Source organism: Amblyomma americanum, chromosome 9 (genome assembly GCF_052857255.1).
Source record: "Amblyomma americanum isolate KBUSLIRL-KWMA chromosome 9, ASM5285725v1, whole genome shotgun sequence".
Classification (NCBI taxonomy): domain Eukaryota; kingdom Metazoa; phylum Arthropoda; class Arachnida; order Ixodida; family Ixodidae; genus Amblyomma; species Amblyomma americanum.
The window spans coordinates 124965245-124989453 of record NC_135505.1 but is presented as its reverse complement, the minus strand read 5'-3'; the positions used below and the strand labels follow the sequence as shown (position 1 = coordinate 124989453).

At 46.2% G+C, this 24209-nt stretch overlaps 1 protein-coding gene across 1 annotated transcript in view; it reads left to right on the top strand.

Annotated features, from left to right (window-relative positions):
- The first annotated feature begins 18622 nt into the window (after nt 1-18622).
- LOC144105459 (uncharacterized) overlaps nt 18623-24209 on the top strand; it is a 36256-nt gene continuing 30669 nt past the window's right edge. The window contains exon 1 of the mRNA XM_077638582.1: nt 18623-19002. Within this exon, the coding sequence (XP_077494708.1) occupies nt 18977-19002 (26 nt within the window). The 5' untranslated portion in view covers nt 18623-18976. The remainder of the gene's footprint in view (nt 19003-24209) is intronic.

Below are 24209 nucleotides of genomic sequence, written 5' to 3'. Positions count from 1 at the left end.
CCTGGAGCACCATACATGCCGCTGTCTAAGCTAAGAGCCTTCATATGCACTCGGCTTCATTAACAATTTTTTTTATTTCTCGCACAGCGGTAACTCCCCACTTTTCTTGTGTTCGCTCCCCGTCGCTTCACAGCTGGCTGCAGTTTAAATGTCGCAGGTGTGTCGTGGTTTCAAAGCAATGCTCCTCAGAAATGTGCGCTCCTCTCTATCTTCATTAACAGTCCGCCATCTGCTGTGCACAGGGAGAGCTTTCGCATCTATGTAGTCACATTTCCTGAAAGATGGCGCTGGGGTAGCGAATATCTCAACGCTCTTAAAAAGATTTCAACTCTGCAGCGCAGTTTTTCCAAAGGCCGATCTGTGGAAATGAATTTGTGCTCTTTCTCGAATAGAGTGAGCTTCACATGTTTGAGATTAAATTTTTGTTGTCGTTGCATGCTGTTGTAAATACACATGAACACTTTCATTGTTCATTCTTTGCACAAAAACGAGGAATCAACTTCACGTTCAAAGCACCGACTCTGAATCGCCGGCGTGTGAATGTCGACGAGGCCCAGGCGATCAACTGCGTAAACATCGCCATATCAGGGCCGTTTTGGTGGGCGTTACTGTCTGATACGCAATGATGACATGTACACGCTTACAGTTAGGTTGAAAATAATGCAAGCTTAAATTGTTGGAGGTAGCATTAGCATATGTGCATGCTATACGGGAAGGGCTAACTTTTTTTTTAAATTATAATCCTTCTCGACGAATACTACCCATAAATCTTTATCCTCTTCAATGCTGTAGTTGCAGAATTTCTTCATCTGCGATATCTAGTTTGCCCTTCCATTTCCCATTCCCATCCACTTGGCAATTGTCCCCGCCGCAAAACACCGAAAGAAACCAATTAGCAAAAAGAAGAATTGTGGAAAAGAATCAACGCTTAGCAATGCTAAAGAGGTTCTGAAAACCAGAATTTACTAGAGTGTCATTCCCGGCACCAGCCTCTCGTGGCACTACCGTGCATTACGTTACGGCAAACAGGAATTCCGCCTGAACTTTCATACGTCGGTACACATTCTTTGCTAAAGCACGAATATCTGCGTTGCTTTAACGTGCACATCTCCATGGAGTGATATTGCGCATGCTTTCCCTTCCCTTCAGCCTTTAAACCGCACTGCGACGCATGTAGGCTAAAACGACTTATCCCGCATTTCATGCTCGGCAAGTTCTGGCATCCAAAAAATATTTAGGGATGCATGAACCCTTTTATACACCAAATAATGATCCTATAACTTTCTCAACATTACCAACAGACAAGGCACTCTGCACCGCACTTTATTCAACATGAAGAGGTGCAGGGGTACCGGGAATAAAAGGTATCGTGTTTGGTTTGCTTATCCTTGGGCATAAAGCGTGGATTCGGGGAAACCTCAATGAAATGCAAGTATAAAAGCCCAACACCTATGTCAAGTTTACTGAAGTGAAAAGCGCATATTTAGAGAAAGTTATGCTTGTCATAGGGGGGTGGGGGGGGGGCAAGTAAATTTTGAGCGAAGCAATGGAGTCTTCTGTGCTGAACTCTGTTACCTACCTCAGTAGATATCTGAGACTACTTCCAGGGACGATTATACCTGTTTACGTTCTTCTGGAGCAAAAAAAAAAAAAAACATGGCACATGCTAGCACTGTTACTCTGTGCGAGCAGGTCTGCCGAAGGCTGGCCTCATTTAGCAAGCTCTTTATTTTTATTTTTCGAAATCCGGTTGAAAATGTGTTGGTCATATCGGGTTTGTTCTGGCGAACGGTGCCGAGCGACCGGTGTTGTAGATAACGGCTTGCCATCAACTTTGAGCCAACGAAATGGAAAAAAATGTTTTACGGAACAGCTTAATTGCAATAAGAAGAGTTTCGACTCAACCCTCAGTGCTTTGAAGGCGCGGTAAAATGGACAAAGTTGATACTCAGATGGGACACATCTTGAAACCGCGCAAAAAAGACAAAGTGCGAGGGAGAACCAAGAGGACAGAGCGCATTCTGTCCTCTTGGTTCTTCCTCGTCCCTTGTCTTTCTAGCCCGGTTTCAAGATGCATTCCACTACTAGTCACCAAATAGCCCGCCTCTCTCTTTTATACTCAGGTGGGGAGTATCTGGGACCACGCGCTAGTTATTATTCTGCCGAAAGAAGCAGTCGAGGAGTGCGATCGCGTCAGTTTCCAGTAAACACGTGCACACTAGATGCAATGGTAAAAGAGTTTATAATTTATTTTTATTTAAACTCTGGTTGGCGCCAATTCTCTTCTCCATTTTTCTGTGCCTCCATTAACATAAAAAGTGTGATAAAAATAGTTTTCGTCTGCTGCATGTAGTACGTCAAATGAAATACAAAATAGAAGACTTGTACGTTAAAACGATGCCTCGTTTATTGCAGGAGAATAGCGCTTTAGTTTAACACGAATTGGTTTGATTGTTTTTTAGGGTGCGGTTTTCAGCGAAACTGTACCCCGAATATAATTTCGTCCACCAGGAACGCGGTCTAAAATCTTTTCGAATGTGTCAAAACATTATCTGCTAGACCTCAAGCTCCCCTTCAGCTTGTCCGCCTCCTCCAACAAACTCGTTAATCAAGGGAGCCGGGCGTCTGGTGACGCACCTCCTGCCTCTGATAATAATTGGCCGCCCCAACCAAAGTCTTGCACGCCACCGGAGTCAGGGACTTCGCCCAATTCCCAATGTCCAATGCGTACGAATGACCAAGAAAAAAGCCAAGATCCGGACGTGGCCAAGATCTCCAAGTGATTGCGATGCTCACATCTTTTATGAATGACCTCCGCGCACTGCTTCCTATACTGCGCACGCAGCAGCATACAACGCACTTCAAGCACTTGACGCTACATCCAGTTCTTGCGGCTCAACTCAACCGCAGCCATCAGCCAATAACCTCCACATGAATGAACAGTGCGGTACCAAAGGAAATGGCACTGTTTTGCGGCTGCCTGGCAGCGCCTGTCATGAAGGACAGACTGCACTCCTCGCCCCTTGTCCCTTTCTCTTTTCAATCCACTCATTCCTCTTGCCCAGTGCAGGGTAGCCAACCAGAACAGCCTTCTGGTTAACATCCCTGTCTCCCCTCTTCCTCTCTATCTCTCTATGTGTCGACCACAATGAGCGGTTTTGTAATAGTTACAGCAGAAATGCATAACTAGCAGTAGCGGTTTACACAAAGTAATAAAATCGGAAAGATTTTTGCTAGCCCCGCATCTTCTATCGCTAATGAAGCACCTGAGCTGGGACAGCGGAAATACGCAAATGCATAAAGATGCTATAGTGCTGAATCGAGGAATACAAGTAGTACTTGTGGTTTTTTGTCAAAATAAAAGTAAAAAGGAAGGAAAAGATTTTTTCTAGCTTTGGCATCTGCCATTACTACGGAAGCACCTGAGCTGGGGCAGCAGAAATAAAACATAGCAGGCAGGCTGAAGAAATGAAAGCAAAGAGGTGAGGGGACAGGTAGAAATGATAAGGTGAGGTGTACTGTATACAAATATTTTATGTACACTATAATATATATAGAGGTCGGATGAGTGGATTCTGCAATAAAGAAAGCAAAACACACGCGCACACCAACATGCACACGAGAGCTGAAAGAAGAACCAACTGAGTTTTTTCGGAAGCTGCGATTTAAGTATAGCTGTCGCACGGCCACTTTCGGTTCCCATGATGTCGATTAATTTATCGCTGTCAAAACAGCAAATAAACAGAAAGGACAACGTAGTAGGGACTTCACAACTCCCTCTGAAATATAAGCGACTGGCTTACACGTTCCCTCTCGCACTTTTTCACCCGGGTCCTTATTGCGGTGTTGCGACCAACAAGAAAAATTTCCAAACCCTCACATTTATTTTGAGATAAGTTTACAAAGCAATTCCTGGTCAGATATTGAGCCCTTACTTGCTCGATGTAAAACATTAGTTTGCCAGAGCTTAAGAGGATGAGGAACGCAGAAGGAATTTCGTGGATAAGCGTGCGTCAATGCGTATCTGTTTGGAATGCCGGACCACTCAGGGGATCTAAAGTGCCTGCTTCAGAACTGCATGAACAGTCTGTTGTGACCTCTCCGGATGCACATGAAGTCAAAGGCTAGAAGATGCCAAAAACACCAAAGAGACCTCTAATCGCAACTCAAGCACATTGTTAAGAACAGCTACCTACTGTTATGCGCGTGGCGACGAAAGAAATTCTGTAAAGAACACCGAGTGTGTGAGGTGCATATAGACAACACTTTATTGATATCACAAAATGATCAGTTTACCAGCAGGCATGTCGCGGTTGGTTTCTAGTATCTGGCAAAAAGGGGCAGAAAAATTTGCACGCCTAAGCTTACCGGCAAAGCGCATTAATAATCGAAAGCTGTTACAGCTTTAGTTTAGCCAATTATTACTGCATTTCGCCGTGGATTCTGCATCGTCAGCCGTAAGAGTAAGTCTCGGCATGCTATTAAAAATCAGCAATATGTGACCTGGCCACCGAAAGCTATCCACACTCTCTCAGGCCTTCTGTTCTTCGACCTCCACTTCTTCTCTAACACGGAGAGTGAAATTTCCTACTCTCAACATTTTTGCCTAGCCAACAGAGCAGCTCATAGCCAAGGAATTTAATTTAAATTATATAAATAAAAAACCTCATAATTATGTTATATTCACTGAATACCCTAAGTAAGAAAGACGTTACGACTAACGCTGCGATTTCATGGCAGAACGAATGACTAAACCAAAAGAAAATGCTTTCCCTCTTAAAGAATAAAAATGTATGCACATGACAAAACGAAGTGATTGTGATATTTTTCAAAATGCAAAGACGTAGCACAGATTTTTACAGGAACACAAGAATAACATTCAGTACAGAATCGAAATCATTCTAGTCCTATCAATCAGACGCATCGCTCAAGTGCAGGAAATGGCGTATGCGACGTAGACAAAGATCGGGCAGGTAACCCAGTTGCATCTTCTCGTTATCTATGGCGCTGCTCTCTATGCCGTCACGCACTACGAAGGCGAGGCGCATGAACTCTGTGAACTCTGCCAGTCCGAGCACGCACCGAGCAATCAAATCCCTTGCTTGAGCTTCCTCGACGAATTCCGTCGCCTGAAGCTCGGCTACGAAGTTTAGACAGTTGGACACCTCCTCAAAGGCCTCTGCAGTGTACTCCACACGGGTGCCGGTGGCGAAGCGAGCAGCGCGCTTTGCCAAGGCTCGGTTCCTGCGCAGGATGTCTTGGATGGCCAGGCGCTCTGCCATCCACTTATCAAAACAGCTCAGGTCATGCAGAGCGTAGTTGTTAGTAAGCTCCTGCTTTGAAAGCTCCGTGAAGAACGCAGCCAAAGATTTGTGGCCGGGAACGTATAATATGAAACTACTTAGGGCTCGTCTTCGCTGCAGAAAGCTGGCCAGCGGTGTCATGTCACATTAAGACTGCCTCCAGAAGATGGCGGCCATGCTCCTGATGCTCAGATTTCGGCACACGGCTTCGCATAATACGGGTTCGCACAAATTTTACCAGCGGTCACAGCACTCCGATTCCACATACAGCACGAGATGTTTGATGCTAGTTAACCTCTGGAAAACCAGAACAATGGGCGTTGAGGCTGGCTCTGTTTTGTCGGTAACGCACAAACTTGAGTACACTCGTAGCTTGATGTGCTCGAGGTTACAAGATATGGTCGCTCTGTCCACAACGGTCTGGAGCAGACCGAAGGGAACGGCGAATGACGGACAGCTTAACGGACATGTGCCTCTGTCTGGTTCGTACACCACGCAGCGGCTCTTGACAACCACTCTGTCTTGTATGCCATTTTCAGATAGGGTTCCGCAGATCCCCCATGTATCGCGACCGAGGTCTTCAAGCACGAGCTTATTCAGCGACTTGTTCGCTGTCGCCCCACGACAAAACTTCTGGCACTCCAATAGGCTAAAGCCCCACATTGAGGATCTCAGTTTCGTGACGGAGATGTCGTTCTCGAGCAGAGCAGAGACTCAGGACGTTACATGGCCGCCGTTATCGAGGTGGATAATGTGGCACCTTCGGAACTCCTGCCAACCGATGCCTTGATTTTCATTTCCGCTGTGGAATTCGCCGTCATGGTGGCTGTAGCTGGAAGTGAAACTGAAGTGCCTGAGTGTCTTATTGCTATACAGAAGCACATTTATTGTTTTCGCACACTCCAACTTGAGCATTCAGGGCTCTAGCTTAAGTCTGAGGAGCACCTCGTTAGTGGTCAGAGCGTCGCAGATAGTCCATACGTCCAATTCTGGACAAAATTTAGGGTCTGATATATGCACTGATCTCAGAAACGTACGTAGCTTCAGGTCCGTGCGAAGAGCGGTGTGCGGGTTGCTTGGGCCGTAGGGATTATAGCCTCCATTTAAAGTATCTCACGAGACTGACAGGTGCGTGATGCTCCTGTTTTGGAACAGACCTACCAGGAAGGTGCTGGTAGCCGAATTGCGCACACAGACGTTGAAAGCTATAAGCTTTTTCAACGAAGCAGTTTTCGTGAGCAGAGGCGCAAGATCGGCAAGCAAGTGCCCATGCCAGTCCACGGACAGGTCGAGCGATTCTAATCGTGTCAAGGAAGCCATAGCCGCTGCAAGAACGCCGGAGAAAAAGACTGTCGGTGACCTCAACTTCAACGAGAGCCTCTTCACCCCCAGCGCGTCGCGAATTCCGAGGCACGTGATTTCTTCATGGCCGGCGAAGAAGTCCTCGTTGATGGTTAGTGCCGCAACGCATCGGTGTTTTGCCAGCAGATGTTGAAAGAGTGTCGTGGCCTGGTGCCTCTGTTTCATTACGATCAATTGGTTAATGCGTGGGTCCCTACTCGCCGGAACGAGGGTGAGCTGCGAGGCGGTGTCCTCTTCTAGTTCCAGCCCGACGACCCAGAAGTAGCTATTCCAAACTTGCAAGCTGGCTACGACGTGGCACTCATGGCCTTCCCGGCTTGTGCATGGTCGCCGGAGGTCGATTCTTAGACTGAGGTGCCGGCTCTGAGCTCTGACCATCTCTTTGAGCGGCTGTGACGGTACCTCACTGCCTTAAGAACTTCGGGCACCTCCACGTTTTCGGGAATCTCGAGGCCTGCGGGGTTCTGATCGTCACCGGACATCTCGACGTCGTCGGGAGCCTCGACATCAGCAGAAACCTCGACATCGGCCGGCACATCGACATCGGCCGGCACATCAACATCGGTGTGCACCTCGACGTCGGCGGGCACCTGCTCGCCTTCGGGTACTTGTTTGAGTTCGGGAACATCAGCCTCCTCGGGAACCTGCAGCTCCACTGCAACCGTTTTGGGCTCCACAGATTCCACCTGGTCACCTTTGAAATCAACGCTTGCATCTTGGGCATGGTGGCAGCAGCGGCTCGGCGTCTACTGCCCTGCTAGAAAAGCTTCGCGGGATGAATACAAGGGCTTTGGCGTCGCTCATCTGACGCACCACGTTTCCTACTGCTCTTGCCCAGGCTGTTGACATGAGGAGTGTGCAGCATCTTGAATGTTAAGCATACATCATGCATTCTTTACGGCAACGCGGCCGCATGGCCGTGATCTCCTGCCTTCATCTAACTATTTAACCGGGCATGACCGACAGCGGCCTTGCATGACTGTAGGGTTGCCTGGTATACATGCTGTCATGATAATCATAAATATGAGACAAGCTAAGCGTTTTATTAATCCATTTAGCGCCTCCTGCCCCTACCCTGTGCAGTAAAATCTATTAATGCAGTACGAGAATATAACCGATCATGCCACGTGCAAAACAGTTATGCGTCCAGAGAAGAGACGAAAAAGAAAACTGGGGAGGATGCTTAAGTATCCTAAAAAGCTGTCACAAGATTCTAGCAGGAAATTTATAACAGCGGTACAAACAGATCTGTGGCTGAACCCAAATATGGTGGCGCCAAATGATAGCAAGAGCGAGCAGCTTAAACTAAGACCAAGGGACCGCAAGGGCTGCTCCAGCAACCTTCTTCTCAAAAAGGTGTATCGGCGACAATAGAGCAAAAAATCCTCAATAGATTCAGGCTCATGGCAATTTCCTGCTAGAATATCACCGACTGCCATGCTAAGGGTTACAAAATTTGCTGTGCTCTCAATTAATTATTACATTTTGTCTTAATAATTCTGTTCCATGCGGTTTCTTTCTTTATTAATATTATTATTAGTAGTAATTTTGAAGTGAAAACTTTCGTCCCGTTTCTGTTCATGAGGAAGAATCCTCCAGTGCTGCTTTCCCGCGTGCTTTCATTTTAATTTCCTGAATACAGGTTAATAGTCACCCGATTCTTGGCCGATCCCCCAGTGTGGGTATGTGCCATCTTTTGATAGGCTAGTAACAACAGCAGCTGTCACAAGGATGAGTTCTTATGTAAAAAAAAATGAAAAGAAAGCAGGAGAAACCATCAATGAAACCAACAACATATGAGTGTCTCGGCGTCGTGCAGAGTGTGTAATCATCATCGTGAGCCTGACTACGTTCACTGTAGAACAAAGGCCTGCTCGATGCATTTCCAATTAGCCTAGTCAAGTGCCAGCTGCGGCGAGCTTATCCCCAAAAACTTCTTTACCTCGTCCACTCATCTAACTTTCCGCCGCTCCTTGCTACGCCTGCCTTCTCTGGGTATCCAGTCCGTTACAGTTAACGACCATCGGTTTTCCTACCTTCCCATTGCGAGGCGTGTCCAAGCGCATTTTTCCCTCTTACTTTCGAATAGGATGTCAGTAACCTGCGTTTGTTCTCTGACTCGCTCTGCCTTCCTCCGGTCCCTTAACCTGACACATATCATTTTTGTTTTCATAGCTCGCTCTGTTGTCCTCAATTTAAGCTGAACCCTTTTCGTTTGCTTCCACTTCTCTGCTTCATAGGCGAGTACCGGTGAAGCACAGCCGATGTATACTTTTTCTTTGGGTATTCACGATCTGAGAGAACGGCCAAATGCGCTGCACCCCATTATTCCTCTTGTAATTTCTGTCTCGTGATTCCGATGTGCGGTCATTACGTGCGCTATGTAGATGCCGTCCATAACCACTTCCAGAGCCTCGCTACCAACTGTAAACTGCTGTTTTCTGGCGAGACTGTTGAGCATTACTTTGGTTTTTGGCGTACTAATTTTTCGACGCACCGTTTTGCTCTCCCTGTCCGAGTCATTGATCGTGCTTTGCAATTCATCCTCTTAGTGACTTAGAAAAGCAATGTCATCAGGGTATCGTAGAATGCTAAAGTATTCGTCATTTAGTCTTCTCCCAACTGTTCGGAATCCAAGCCTCTGAATACCTCGGGTAAATAGGCTGTTAACTTTATGGAGAATGCATAAGTGTTCGACGAAGTTAACTGTACACTGATCGCAATATTTATGGCTAGATTAAATATCATAAACGATCAAAAAGTTGTTTTTGAGGAGCGAAACTAATGCTCTCAGAAGCGTCTTTTATATTAGCATTCCGGACAACTATTGATAACCTAAAAAAATAACACAGTTGTCCTTAGGTATGCTTCAGAGCTGAAATGCGAAAACCTTTCCTTTTTCTCTCTTTCTCCGTGTATTTTTTATTCCTTTATTTTTATTTATTATTTCTATTTTTTTCATTTATTTTCATTTTAGTTCCTTTCTTGTTTGCAATTTTGTATTTGCATTTTTCATTTTCATCATTTTCGCCACCACTATCATCGTCACTGTCTTTTCAGCACTATCTCTAGCATTAACCACCACTATGAAAACCTATGAATATCACTAACATCACTAATATATATCCAGCTCTATTTCTCACTACCGGTAGCTATCAATAATACTATCACTACCACTATCTGCCTCTTGCACCTCACTATCAGTAGCTGTCATCACAATGTATCTATTTTTTACTATCTATTTACTATCACTATACCGTCATTACCTATATGCTGCTTGCCAAGTGTTGCTAAATCAACTTTTATATTTTACGTTAATTACCGTACAACATATGATCGAGAGTTCGTGCGGACAACGCCCGTCTAGAACTTCCGTCCACGTCACTCATGAGCCAAGAAAGGCTTACGCTTTAAAAAAAAAAGGCCTACCTCCGAAGCTGCCTGTAGTAAGGCGCCGATAAGCGGGATGCTAAAGATCTGCTCCGGTATCATGACGAAATGTTGGAGATGCTGGTGCGATTCATTTCGCACTTTGTTATTCACTAATATGCTGATACTTGGGCAGCCCAACTATAAAATTAAAAATTATAGTCTTAAAAAACGAGGGCTTTGATTCTTTAAAATTGAGGAAGAAGGATTTTGGTCATTAACACTAAGCCGCTGAGCAAGTAGGCAGTCCTTTGTGAACTTTGAAACCGTATAACAGGAGGCCAGTTGCTGGGATTATATAATGCTGCAGGAGATAATGGGAAGCATTTAGTGAATGGTAAGGGGCGCGGGATGCCTGGCGAGGGGGCCACAATACAAAAACCTAAAACTCCTGCATTATGTGCCGAAGAAGCATGAAAGCCTCTTATTGCTGTGTATTGAAACAAACAGTTACTGCCTAATCAGGACGCTGCGATAACCTGCGTAAAGATGAAAGAGCAGTTGCACAGACATCTTAATCCTTCGTAAGCAAACTGATAGGTTAGCATTCAGAAAATAAGTGATGCCATGAGACATTCTTTCGAGGTACCATGGACTAAACGGATGAGATTTATTGTATAACTACATTCGGAAGAAGGAGACAGTAATTAAGGCTAAGGAGCTCTAGCATGCTTCGGAAGCTGATGACACGTACTGTCTTATTTAGTAATAAAGACGAAAAAAAGTGATAAAGGCTTATAACGTATTTAAACCGAGTAGATCTGCGAAAGAATCTGTTTAGCTCGACTGCCGCATGGTTTTGCTTTGATGGATTGTTGGCATGTCTAGCGACGATATTAGACTCAGGTTAAGCTCTGACTGATCTCTTCGCGTTGCCGATGGAATTTCATGAAGACGACGATGTGCAATGCACAGCGCGACTGTGTGCTGCTATTTAACCCAATTTACCCCACCGTGAGTAGGAGTCATCGCTTCTGCATTAGGCAACAACAACAACAGCAACAAGCGCTCCCGTGGTGGCTCGGTTGTTATGGCGCTGATCCGAAAGGTGCGGGTTCGATCCCGGCCGCGGCGGTCGAATTTCGATGGAGGCGAAATTCTAGAGGCCATTTCACTGTGTGATGTCAGTGCTCGTTAAAGAAACCCAGGTGGTCGAAATTTCCAGAGCTTGCCGCTACAGCGTTCCTCATAGCCCAAGTCCCTTTAGGACGCTAAACCCTCATAAACCATCAACCAAACCTTCTCTTGCTAAAGTCGGATACAACTATAGAAGGCAGCGGCTTTTCCCCGTCAAAGGACCACTTTCCAGCCAATGGCAACGGCCGATTCTAATGACCTTGCTAGTGTGACAATGCAGGGAGAGATAGAGTTAAGGGGATAATCCCTTCCCTCTGCGGTCGTTGTTAGGCCTACTCTCCATTGTGGCACCGCTCTGTGCATTGTCAGGCTAGCAGGTTCATGAAAATCGGCCGACGCCATTAATTTGAAGGGGGTCTTTTGAGGGGGAAAAGCCGCTGCGTTCTTAAATTGTATCCGACTCTACTACTACTTCAATTCCTCTGAGTGCACAGCTTAGGACTGAGTAACTACTCTCGAAGACTGAACATTCGGCAGAAAAAAGCGAGCTATGTGATCAAAAAGAATGAAATCTACAGAAAACCAGTGGTCATCGTTGTGAGCGAAAGACCACTGGTATATTATAGCGTATCTCTCGGAACCGATACTCCACTGTACACATGTACCGCATCAAATCTGTCGGGAAGGTGACCCGTCGCCCATTGCAAGCGAGGATGGGGTTGATTCAGCCGATCTCATCTTAAAGGCAACCTGCCTTATTAACCAGCTGAGTTGTATAGCACCGCAAGGAAGAGGGGGGGAGCGGGGTAGGGGGGGGGGGCTAAAAACTTGATTCCACTGACCGCGGAGGTCGCCTTTCCTTCCTCGATCTACCCCTTCCTTGTGATGGCCTGTTTATCCTGGAGGGGTGATGACGTCATTCGAGGGCCGTGTTTGTGCTATGAATTTCTGATGAGGGCGGGGTTCCGCTGAACAAATCAAGCAATGCTCTACTTGCTGCGCTTAATAATAAAGCCTTTATATTTACACGGTCGGGGGAAGGCAGGCGCCCAAGGGCGGACGGGTTAGCTGCTAGCTGCCTCTCGAAAGACAATGCTCCCACCCTCCTCATCAGGCCACGCAATCTTGGAACCTTGTCCTCTTGTTGTTGCTTAATATCTTATCTCACCAAAACTAAACAGCATGACGACTGCCGGCTGAAAACTTCCAATCTCCGGTAGCTAATGAAGTACGCCCATTGTAGGAATAACAGTTTTCAGAATAGCACATGAGAAGCAAACGGTGATGACCCAAAAATAAGGCATCCTAGTTAAGATACGCAGGTCTTTGAGCTCCTGTTATCGCTTAACGCTCGGAATGATGAGCTTTTATTGTTAACCCGACTGGTGCTATGGATTCTACGTGAATCAGCGCGCAGGGGAGTCGGAAAGGGTCGCACTGAGAAAACCTGGCCGATCCCTTCCTCGATGTCACTTTTCTCTGGCACTCTGAGCCATTTCTACGCTGCGAATGGGCGGAGACGAACCTTTGTCCCAACGCCCTGTCACTGCGCCATGTTGCATGGTCAGTAAAAGATGACTGTTTCTGCCAACCCCGGGAAAAGAACCTTCATTCGCCAACACAATCTTTTAACCGCCACTTTCACCTCTGCTGTCTGATCTAATACTTACGATGGGTGGCTAGTGGGGTCATTTCTTCACTGAGCCCTAGAGAAGGAGTTTAATATTTCCTGTAAACGTGTTGCCTTCGTCACCATCGTCTTCAAGACTACATTCTACAGTGGACTGACACTTGCACTTGAGGGCTCCAGCCCTTACTGCGGGATGCAAGGCAATATTCGCCCCATTCTAGCCATAACCTGCATTCGGTTTACGGCGAGGCGTATGGCGAACGCACCCTCTTCTCTTGTGAGCACTGCGCACACACGTAAGTAAGAGCGATCTGAAAACAAAATACCTTAGAATTACAATCTATAATTTACTACTGCATTATTAAAGGCGGCATCTCTAGAATACACACCTGCAGCAAGCAAGAAGAAGCAAACGTACTGGACAATGAAAGATAGCCTTTTACCAACAAGTCTTATACTGCAGCCCTATAAACTGCAGGGTAGTCTTTAATAATAAAGTTTAAGTTGTGACAACAAAACTTTGGCTACGGTACAAAATCGTGAAGCCAAACGAAGCAATAGCCATACCCAACAATTGTGTAAGATTTCGCTACTACAAGGAATATATCCGCAGATCTGTGTTCAGCAGGCTAGCATTTATTTGCAATTAACGTTCTAGCTTTTGTCCAAAACGTTCGCTATTGGTTGGCTAAGGCAGTCAGAACTGTTCGTTGCCAGCGATAGAAAAACCTTAAAATAATGGTTTTGCTACGCTTCGAAAGAATGGACGTTACGTTCAATATTTTCATAAGGGTAGCTTAAAAAGTTCAGTATTGAAAAGCTTTGTTCACAAAAGGTCATTGTGTGGACAAGAGGCTTCTAGCGCACCCAAATATTGTCATGACTTGAGTTCTCTTCGATTAGGCTCCACTAGCTTCGTGAAGTGCCGCAGCATCAGTTCAAGTGCAGCTTGGCACTGGCTGCTTCCAAAACGAATGATCGAGTTGTCTGTCGAGACGGTCGTCTGCTACCCTTCGCATCGCTATCAAATTGCAGCCACATGCGTGCCGGAGACATCAACGGGCTCCCAAATCCCGAACCACGTGAAGAATTTTCGAGCAACATATCGCATTGAAGTGTAGCCATGAATCAGCGCGAGGAAATCACCGTTTCAGAGAAAAAATAAGTAGTTACATATATACACACATACGATTTACGAACATGCATTGAAAAGCTCCGATGCGGCTCGACTTGACTACTTAGGCTTACAATAATGACGCCACAAACAATCACTCACCTCTTCATTTCAAGAACGAACTGTGATGAATTTATTAGGACAGTACTCTCATATCTTCGCTTTTTTCAACCTACACATGGGCGCCACCATAATGCTGCACTACAACTAATCTTGCCCTTTGGAGAGTGCAAGCCAGCCAATAACTGTTGCGCTAGGTTTTGCGAAACGAAAACGGAAGTGCAACGGGCGCGCGTTGCAGTGGCAAAAATAATGAGAAAGTGCTGCGCTCCTTGCACTGATGCAGAGTGCAGCCAAGTCTAACCAGCCTTTCAATGAGAGAAGAATGTTTTAGACCGTGCTTTTAACGTCAACGTCACAGCGGCCGCGGTTTTGTTGTCTAAAGATGTGTCTAAAGAGATTCCCCTCCTGCTGCAGCTTGCACTGCCTATGCGACGCGCTAGACAACAAATTGGCAAAAAACGTGGCCAAACTCGAACATTATCTGTTTGTCCGCTACACAAACATTGTTTCTCGGTGAGAAACCACGGAAGCAACAAGAAAATCACATAACCGCTCTGCGTAACAAAGATCAATTCAGTAGGAAGTCGTTTTCGGTTACGGTACAGTTCTGGTTTGGTTTATGCGGGTTTAACGTCCCAAGGTAACTCAGGCTATGAGAGACGCCGCAGTTAAGGGCTCCGGGAATTTCGGCCACCTGGGTTTCTTTAACGTGCACTGACATCGCATAGTACACGGGCCTCTAGAATTTCGCCTCCATCGAAATTCGACCGCCGCGGCCAGGATCGAACCCGCGCCTTTCGGGCCTGCAGCCGAGCGCCATAAGCACTGAGCCACCGCGGCGGCTTTACCGTACAGTTCTGTCAAGCAGGAAGGAGCATGAAATGCTGTGCAAAAGTCGTCTTCCAGGATCGAAGTGTGAGCGATGCTGGTATGCTTTAATCTACCACGGCGCGTTGGCGGCAATGCTGGCGGCACTGACCACCGGCCGACCGTCCACGCAGAACTGCAGACAACGACTGGCAGTCGAAGCGGGTGGGGACAGAGAGACTTCCGAAGACCAAACAAAAGGGAAGGAGAGTAGAGAAAGATTTAGGGAGAGAGAAGAAAGCCCTGCCTGCAAAGCAAACCCGGTATCAGCATGGCTTTGATAAGTCACGGCTGGTCTCGAGGGGAGCGCGCACGCAACCCCCTCGAGACCGGCCCTGGACGAGGGCGCATGCCTGAAGAGGGAGCGAGCCCCAACTTTCCCCAACTTCTCGGAAAAACAAGCAGCTAGAGGGAAAGACATCCACATCGTGCACTTCCTTTCTCTCTGCCGATGGGCGCCGTCACATTGGGCACTGGACTGTGCTGGTAGTACAAGAAACAGTTGAGGATTTAGATCCCCCACGCTCCCCCCACAGCTACAAAAACCGGTTTTGCCGAGGGTCGTGAAAATATTTCAGTAGAGTTGCGCGCGCCGAACGTTAAAGCGCAGTTAAAGTGCAGATTGGCACTGGCTGCATCAAAATCATTGGCCGAGTGCAGGCCTGGTGGCCTGGTACTCTTGCGTCCCTACCAAATTACCGCCAACTGCGTGCTGCCAACATGAGCGGGCGGTGAAATGCCGAGCCACGTGAAGAATTTTTAAGCAACGAGGAGCAATGAAGTGTCACCACGAACCAGCCCCAAGGAACATTCGTTTCACAAAAAAAAGTCGTTGCATGCATAAACGGTCAAGATTTACGAGTGTGCCCTGAAAAGCTTCCCATACGGCTCGACTTGACCGCTTAGATTTACAATTTTGACGCCATGAAATGTTCCTCACCTTCTCTTTTCAAGAAAGAACCGTTCTCGTTTCATTTAGAGGCCACTGCCTTAAGTTCTTCGCTTCTCCGACCTACACATGGGAGTCGCCACATTGCCGTACTACAGCTGCACTTCCACGTGGAGGAGTGCCAGCCAGCCAAGAACTTGTGCTGCACTTGGCTCGCACTTCTGCAAAACGAATACGAAAATGCAGCGGGCGAGCGGTGCTCTGGCAAAACGAATGCGAAAGTGCTTCACTCCTTGAACTGGTGCAGACATTGCAGCCAAATCGAAGAAATCTTAAGCGTCTACTCAGGAACAAGACCCTCAGCTAATCCAAGCCACAACCAAAGATCTTCCTGAGGTACGTCCACCACAGCTTCGCCGTCATCAAGAGATCCCAAATCCAAAATTTCCGATCTGATTTAAACTCCCTAGAAGGGGATATGCTATTCATGCTAGAGGGGGAAAAAGAAAGCAACCTCCCGATGTTTGATCGTCTCTTAACCCGAAAACATGGCTTCCTTCAGTTCTTCGTCTACTACAGATCAGCCCACTCAGGCCGCTTCGAACCACCCGACAGCCAACCCATCTTGTTTCAGCATGGCTTTGCGTGCCTGGTGAGGAAGCGCGCACCGCCTTTCCCCAACTTCTCGGAAAAAGGAAACAGGAGGAGATAAAAGACATCCACATTCTACAATATAGAGGCTGTTGCTACAATGCGTTTCAACAGGTGCGTTCCAACACTTCCGAGTAGACGGCTACTAAAGCCGCCACTCGTTTCGAACCACCCGACCGCCACGCCATTCCTGTTTCACCATGGCTCCGCGTGCCTGGTAAGGAAGCGCACCTGGCTTTCCCCCACCTTCTCGGAAAAAGAAAGAGGAGGAGGTAAAAGACATCCACATTGTACAATATAGGGGCTGTTGCTACAATGCGTTTCAAAGGGTGCGTTACAATACTTCCGAGTAGACGGCTACTAAAGCCGCAGCTCGATGATCACATGCTCGCGTACGTCGGAGCGCCTGCGCGCCCTGCGCCGCGCCGCGATGGGCATTACAGGGGGCACTCACTTCCATGTTCCTCTTGCTGGCTCGTTCTCCCTCTCGAGCCGACGGAAAGAGTTTCAAATCGTGCAGAAAACGGGTTTTGTTGGGCGCTGAAAGGACAACTTACACCACGAAGAAAAGTCGCGGGAACCTGAAAGAGCTCCAAGCTATGAAAAAAAAAAAGTCCCGGAGAGCCCCGCGGGCCTCCGATAGGTGTAACCGGACACCGCTACCTACGAGCGCGCGAGCGCCCTTACACAGGCGACGATATCTGACATGCACAGGTATCTGCGCACCGCTCGCACCTGCTCGCGCGTCGCGCCTCGCCCATGCGCAGGCAGGTTCCAGCAACGCACGTGCGCGTAGGCGCTCCGCCTGTACACCTAGGATGTGTCTATTGAGTTTAGGCGTAAAGCCCCAACTCCATGGACAGTTGCTATCTTGGGACGCGTTCCATTTCTCACGAAGCCGTCTATTATATATATATATATATATATATATATATATATATATATATATATATATATATATATATATATATATATATATATATATATATATATATATATATATATATATATATATATATATATACCCTCTCACACAGGCATTTCGAAGGCTCTCGAACCGATATTCTATCGAGTCGAAGGCGACTGAGCGCAGCCACGTGGGCAGTTCCAATGGCCATCGAGTCAGTAGTGTATGGAGTTTACTGTGCAGCGCGGAACTCTACCGAAATCTCGAGAGCCTTCGAGCTCGGCCCGAGGTTGCTATTGTTACTTCGAGCAGGGCCAAGGGCACTTTCTTACACGATACGTTCACATTACGAAAGCGTGAACAAACATTATTTTCTTAAACTTGAATGCACGCAGTCTGTACAATAATTTTATAATTGTATCAGTCTGGTCTCATTAGCATTCATTTTATACTCTCCATCGCAGAACACTGATACGCCGGCTGTGTCAGCGTTGCCTGAACGCCACAAAACTACGATATCAAATCCTACAAATAGCAGTGTCTTTCAAGACAACGCCACTCGCCTTCAATAACAACTAAATAGCTCCTGTGACTCCATGAAAGTTCACTCCAGCATTTTGCATATAATTATAAAAGTTTTGTTATTTGCGCAAAATCGAAAAAAGCGATTATGGCGTCACACAAGTTTGGCGTAAGACACGATAACCATTTCTATGCCCATTGAGATTTGCCGTATAGCAGCGCCAGAACGCCTTCAAGTTCGATGGCGATTGAGAATTTCCAAGACTGTGTATTCGATGGCCATTGCAGTTGCAGGAAAGCAGATGCACAACCTATTACAGGAAACGAATCTAAAAATAGTGCGGGATTAAAAATACACTTCACCTCGATATGAACAAACACACTGCAGCCCGGCACGTCCAGAGGCATATATCTCGCTAGATGCTTCAAACATTACACATTTCGAACGGGCATGAAAGAAAGTTCCTATATGCTAAGAACTAAGTTAGCTTTCTTTACAGTATCGCTCTACGACCATGTCATCACCCCCGCCGCTCACACAAGCGCAATCGCCGAAAAACAAAATAGCAGTTATATTACAATGAATAAGAGTTACAGTATCTGGAGCGTTGCTAGAACACGCATAAGTAGCAACGAGGTTTCATTGCCGATGGAAACGGGAGCGGGAATAGCACACGCTCATATCACGCACGAGACACGAAACGTTTGGACAATACGCCGACGACCGCTCGGTAGCGCACGTGGTATTGAATCACTGGGGAACGAACAGCGCGAATGCTCTTCACTGAACAGCGGCTGTGGCCCGACGGCTGCGAGCAATGTCGCAGTAGACCACAGGCCCGCGCTATTGTTGTCGCTAAGCGCATTCCAATCCGTGCACGGAACAGCAAGAGTTTTCAAGTAAATTTCACCTTGAGTTATGAGTGAACGCCGTCAACGCCGGCCTGTGAGCACGACCAAAAATACAAACTGGGGCAGTTAAGGAAATTACGATAAAACGCCCCATCTCAAGTTACGCCATCAAGTTACGCCGTGGCCCACTGCTCCCAACCGGCTTGCAAACAGCAACTTCGGCGCCGTTGCTAATCTCCGCCTGGACAAGATGGCATCGCGGTTGAGAAAAACCAGGTGACTTCTTCCACACTTTTCGCTCAGGTTGTAGTATGGGCAGGGCCTCTCTAGACGTTTCCTTACTCCATGGAAAAACTCGATGTCTTTACATTTGCAAAGATATTACAAGCCTTAAATTGTAACCTTAGTGTGGTTCGTTATTTCAACCCCGGTGTCATCTGGGAAGGTCGTTAATAGTTAAACGCGACTGGCAATTCACCGCTATTGTAAACAATATATTTTAAGTGAACGTGTTTAACAGATAAACATGACGGCATAAGAATACCGTCCTTGCTTGAAAATTGAGAGCAAAAGAGGTACTTATTCTTAAGTTGTCAACACTAAAGGACTTCAGCATTTTTTTCCAAGCCCTGAGCTGTCGTGAAAAATGATAGTGATCGACGAATGCTTGTTAGTGGGTCCTGTTGCATGCAAGCAAGACTACTTAGATGTGGCTTCTCGCAGTCTCAGTGGCACAATGATTAAGAAGATCTTATCATGAATGAATGGGTTCTGAATCTCGGAGCGCCAGCTTTATTGATGGCGTTAGCAACAAAACATGAAAGAAAGCACGCAAATAGCACACGTCTCTACTTTAATATTATTATTATTATTAACACTTGTGTACAGGCAAGAAAAGTAGCTTCTTTTAAGTTGTATTCCGGCGGTCACCAGGATTACTTTAGCAGCAAACGTGTATTCTAAATTCTAAACGAAAGGACTATCGGTTCTCGTTTTTCAACTTTCACTCGAGGAATGGTTTGCGAAATTAAGTCGCCGTTAAGAGGAATAGAAAGAAGACAGTATAACTGTATCTTGCGCAGTGCAAATTAGAAGTATATTCACGCAACATGTTTTCCAAGGTGTCTTTTCCATTAACACTAGAGAGGCGACCAGCAGCTATTGCTTAAAACGTGTCGGCATCGTGCCTCATCCTCGACTTTCTTTTGAACGCGGTGCAAGCTCCAAGTTTGGTGCTGCGGAATCTGCCCTCAGCGTTAAAGGCGAATTAGGGCCTGTAATCCGCGTTTTTTCAGGTTCCACGATTGTCCTTTATACTGTCTTCTTTGCATTAAGAAAATCTGAGCATACACAGGTTGTTTGTGTTGATCAATTTTGCAATCCTCGAGCTGTAGTGTGTCTCGAGTATTTTACACATTTGTAACATACTTGCTCTGTAACCGGTAGCTACAGCGCGTGTATGTTGCAAAGAGCGCCTCTTAAGGTCTTTTTGTATAAAATTATTCACTATACACTGGTAACCGGCAAGTGGATACGCGAAAAATGGAATGCTGTGACGCCTGGACAACTGGCCCTCACACGTGAGAGCTTAGAAACAGTCGTGCAGACTGATGCCACCTTCTTTAGAGAAAGGAGAGCACTTTTCCTTATCCCGGCATATAGGGCAACGCTGATCTTCTTTCAGACAAAGCATACTTCTTTATTCTGATTCATACTGTGTCCTTTATTACATTGGTTGGCGTGGATTTCAGTAAATATCATTCTTGTTTGAGTTAAAAATACACCGCAATATCCTATCCTCATTCTGCTTGAAGGGAAGTATAGAAGTGTGTGTTGTTTACTGAACAACCAGCGCCCTAGTTTTAAGCTTGTTGATAATTTTATGAATCCCGTAATCCCGCAATACTGCCGGCTACACGATAAAAAGCGCGGCAAGCGCACACGAGCTCGTTCTTCCCGACGCGACAGCCTTGCGCGTGGCTCGCCTGCAGATAGCGCCATCTGGCGTCGACAAGGCGGCGTGCGCATGCGCACTACCATGATTTCTACATAGTAAGCGGTTGCGGTACTTCGTAGCCTAAAGGTCTCTATTATTTGTTCTGTGTGTCTAGGCAACATGTGCTTTAGGCGATGCGGGCTGCGCAATATTATTTTCCTTTCTTTTTCTCTTCACGCAATAATATACGTCTCGGCAACAGAATACGACCAATGGTTGTCTTAGTGCATTTGACCTAATTTATTATTGCAGTAAGCGGAGAGAAACAACGCTCTTTAATCTTGCTTGCGAAACCATCGCTTGAAAACAGCGCAATGAGCAGTTCTTCGATAAAAAGAAATGCGTTTTTCCTGATAAATTTCGCAACTCGATCCCTTTGTAAATCAATAAAGTCATTCAACACGGTACTTGACTGGAGGTGCTGCTTCAGGGTTGAATTTTTAGCTGTTGCGACTTTTCCTTAGAATGCAACTAACAGCAAATGATAATTGTCATGTTCTAACAAAACGTGACAAAGAAATAGTTCCTCGAAAGTGGAAAGAAAAAGGTGTCAGTCTAGGAGTTGTTTTCTCAAGAAGAAAGAGGTGCGCTATTGTGTAGCCTGTAGCTTGCACTATTACCACTATACCAATGATGGATTAAAGGAGCAGCGTCAACAAGAACACAGCATTGGAAGCGGTTGACGTAGGTACGAAACACAAAGCCCTTCGCACCGTAAGAGCCAGGAGCCGAGGAATGTGGTGTCAGACTGCCGCCACTCATTTTACAATGTTCTGAAGCGAGAGACAACAAACTCTAGAGTGAGCACATAAATCACTGAAAGGTCGCCAAGCGCGCCTGTCACGAACATAGAGGAAATTGAAGCTGTAAACACACGAAGGGAAAAGAGCAAATGAAAAGGTTATCATTCTGTGCTCGCTCCTAGAGTGCTCTATGTTGCTGCCGTTGAGCAAGTTCAGAAGAAATTTGATGCTTCCAGTAACTGTTTCGAAGTTGTTCATAGGGCCCGAAAAGGAACAAGAAATTCACACTCTATTTGGAAATCCTGTATACGAAGCGTCATCGTAAACACTGCGCGCAAGTCCGTACAAAGTCCGCACTTCTGAGAATTGCGAACTCACCATAAAAGCATTCGATGACGTTTGGTAGACTTCGTTATTTCGGTACTTGCAGCTCGCCTAGACAAGAGTAGGTGCGAACCTGGAAGTTGTGAAATGTACGTTGTCGCTTAATATGGAAACAAAGATAGGAAACTTCCAATGCAGATTCATTTCGCTAAGATCATTTCAAGTCAATGGTAATATTACTAGTAATCAGGTATTCATTGAAAACGGAGCCAGAAATAATACAGAATAAACTATTTCGACTACGTAGTGATCTGACATCTTGACTGAATATCGAAGTCCGCAATGAATTTCAAATTGCGCAAGTATGTTTGTTAAGCCAGCGCTTGTACCGCTTCATATTACACATATATGTTGTGAGCTTCCCAGAAAGGCGGACAAGATAAGGTTTTCCCTAATTATTTACTAGCAGAAAACTTGTTTCTCGTGCGATAGTTTTTGAAAGTGTCGATGAAGTGAAATTTTGGTGCCTACACTTTGCATGCGGGCTATTTGACCACAACATAAGACAAGCTTTTCAGCAGAGCGCTGAAATGCGAAGAAGTGAGCAGCTAATTTATGAACATTGTGCCCCCAGTCGACACCAATGTAACGTGTAAATGGCCTTGCCACTAAGCTGAGAACCTTACCACTGCTACAATATTGCTTAATGACCTTATCTCACAGTATACTCGCTTTGACGGATGTCTGTATTCAGATACGAATGCGGCAACTGATGATTTAAGCCCTGATCTTACACCCAACAGCACATCACTGGTACTGAGCCGCAGCGGTAGAAACACAATAATGGGGCTATAATATTCAATTAGGTAGACACCTGCATTTCGCACGATTTCTTATTGCGAATAATATTTTTCTGAGAGAGAGTTAGTAAGAATAAACCGCGAGATTTAGTTATTACTGCTGAAAATAGAATGAATGAATGAAAAACTTTATTGTATAAGGGTTATTTCTCGCAGCGTAGGTGGAGCCCTCAGTCCAGGGCCCCAGCGGCCTTTGCAGTCTTGCGAGCCCTGTCGATCAGCTTGAGCTGCTCTTCAGGCTTCGAGCTGGACAGCGCAGCCTCCCACTGCTCCGGTGTAGGTGTGTTGTTTATCGGCGCTGCCTGCATTTTCTGACAGGCCCATGTAACGTGGTAAAGCGTTGCGTGTTCACCGCATAGCGGGCATTTGTTTTCATAAGTGGATGGATAGATTTTGCTGAGTAAACTCAGATTGGGGTATGTATTAGTCTGTAGTTGTCTCCAGGCAACCGACCGACTGCTGTTTACTAAGGTCTTTGTGGGGAGGCGGGTAGGTCCTCCGGAGGGCTCGTTGGTGTTCTAAGATGGCTCCATACCGTCTAGTGACTGCGTCCAGTTCCCCTTCGGTGCGCGCCTCCCGGTTGGCGTATGCTCGGGCATTGGCGTCCGCACATTGGTTCCCTTTGACAGCGTACCAGCTACTCTCCATCACCAGTTTTTTTGTAGCATTGAAAGCTTCATAGTCGAATTCAATTGGAAAAGGCAGCAGGAAAATTTTTTATCAATGTGTATAACAGTTATTCTCGACCTCCTATGCTATTGCCAAGATGTAGGGGTCAAGGGCTTTGTCAAACTATTCATGGGCAGCTTTGACCCCTGTTATGTTCGATATGATAGTTGAATAATTATTACTATTAACATTATAAAACACCCTCTAAAGGAAGCCCTCAATAAAATGCCATCACCTGATTTTCGAGATCTTCTCATTTGATGTCGCGGTTCAGGATTAACCGCGACGTCATGATAAGCAGCAGAGGCTGTTGGTTGCAGGCAGGATACAGTTAAGCACAGGGACAAAAATTCATGTATTAGAAGGCAGTGATGCCTGTCCTCGTCTTTTCGATTGTTCTTCGTCGCCTGCATTTAAACAAAAACTGCAGAAAACGAACCGGCTTCTTCATATGTACAGCCCCCGTCAAAAGTATACTGTTCAATGGGTTTGCTTCTAAGCTGTTTAGTTGGGCTCCCTAGTGCATCCAGCTGTCCAAAGCCTGAGAGGAATGAGGACGCAAAGTCACTCCTCTTTAAAGAGGTTGCTGTCGCTGAGGATGCATAACGAGGCATGCAGCAGGCCTCAAAAGCAAACCCCTTGGCCCGTATACTTCTGACGGGGGCTGTACTATCGGCGTCAAATGAAATGCGAACAGCGCAACGGGTAAACAAAAGTGCGGCTTACCCCGTCTGCCTGTCATCGTCAGAGGTAGGCGCGCTTATCCGGTCTGCGGTATAGATCGTCTCTGTTTCCTTTCACGTTCATTTTCTCGCTTTGCCACTGGATTGTACTGGATTGTATTGGAAAACATTTAATTCGTCAGAAAGAAAAGGCAGAATGCAGACGATC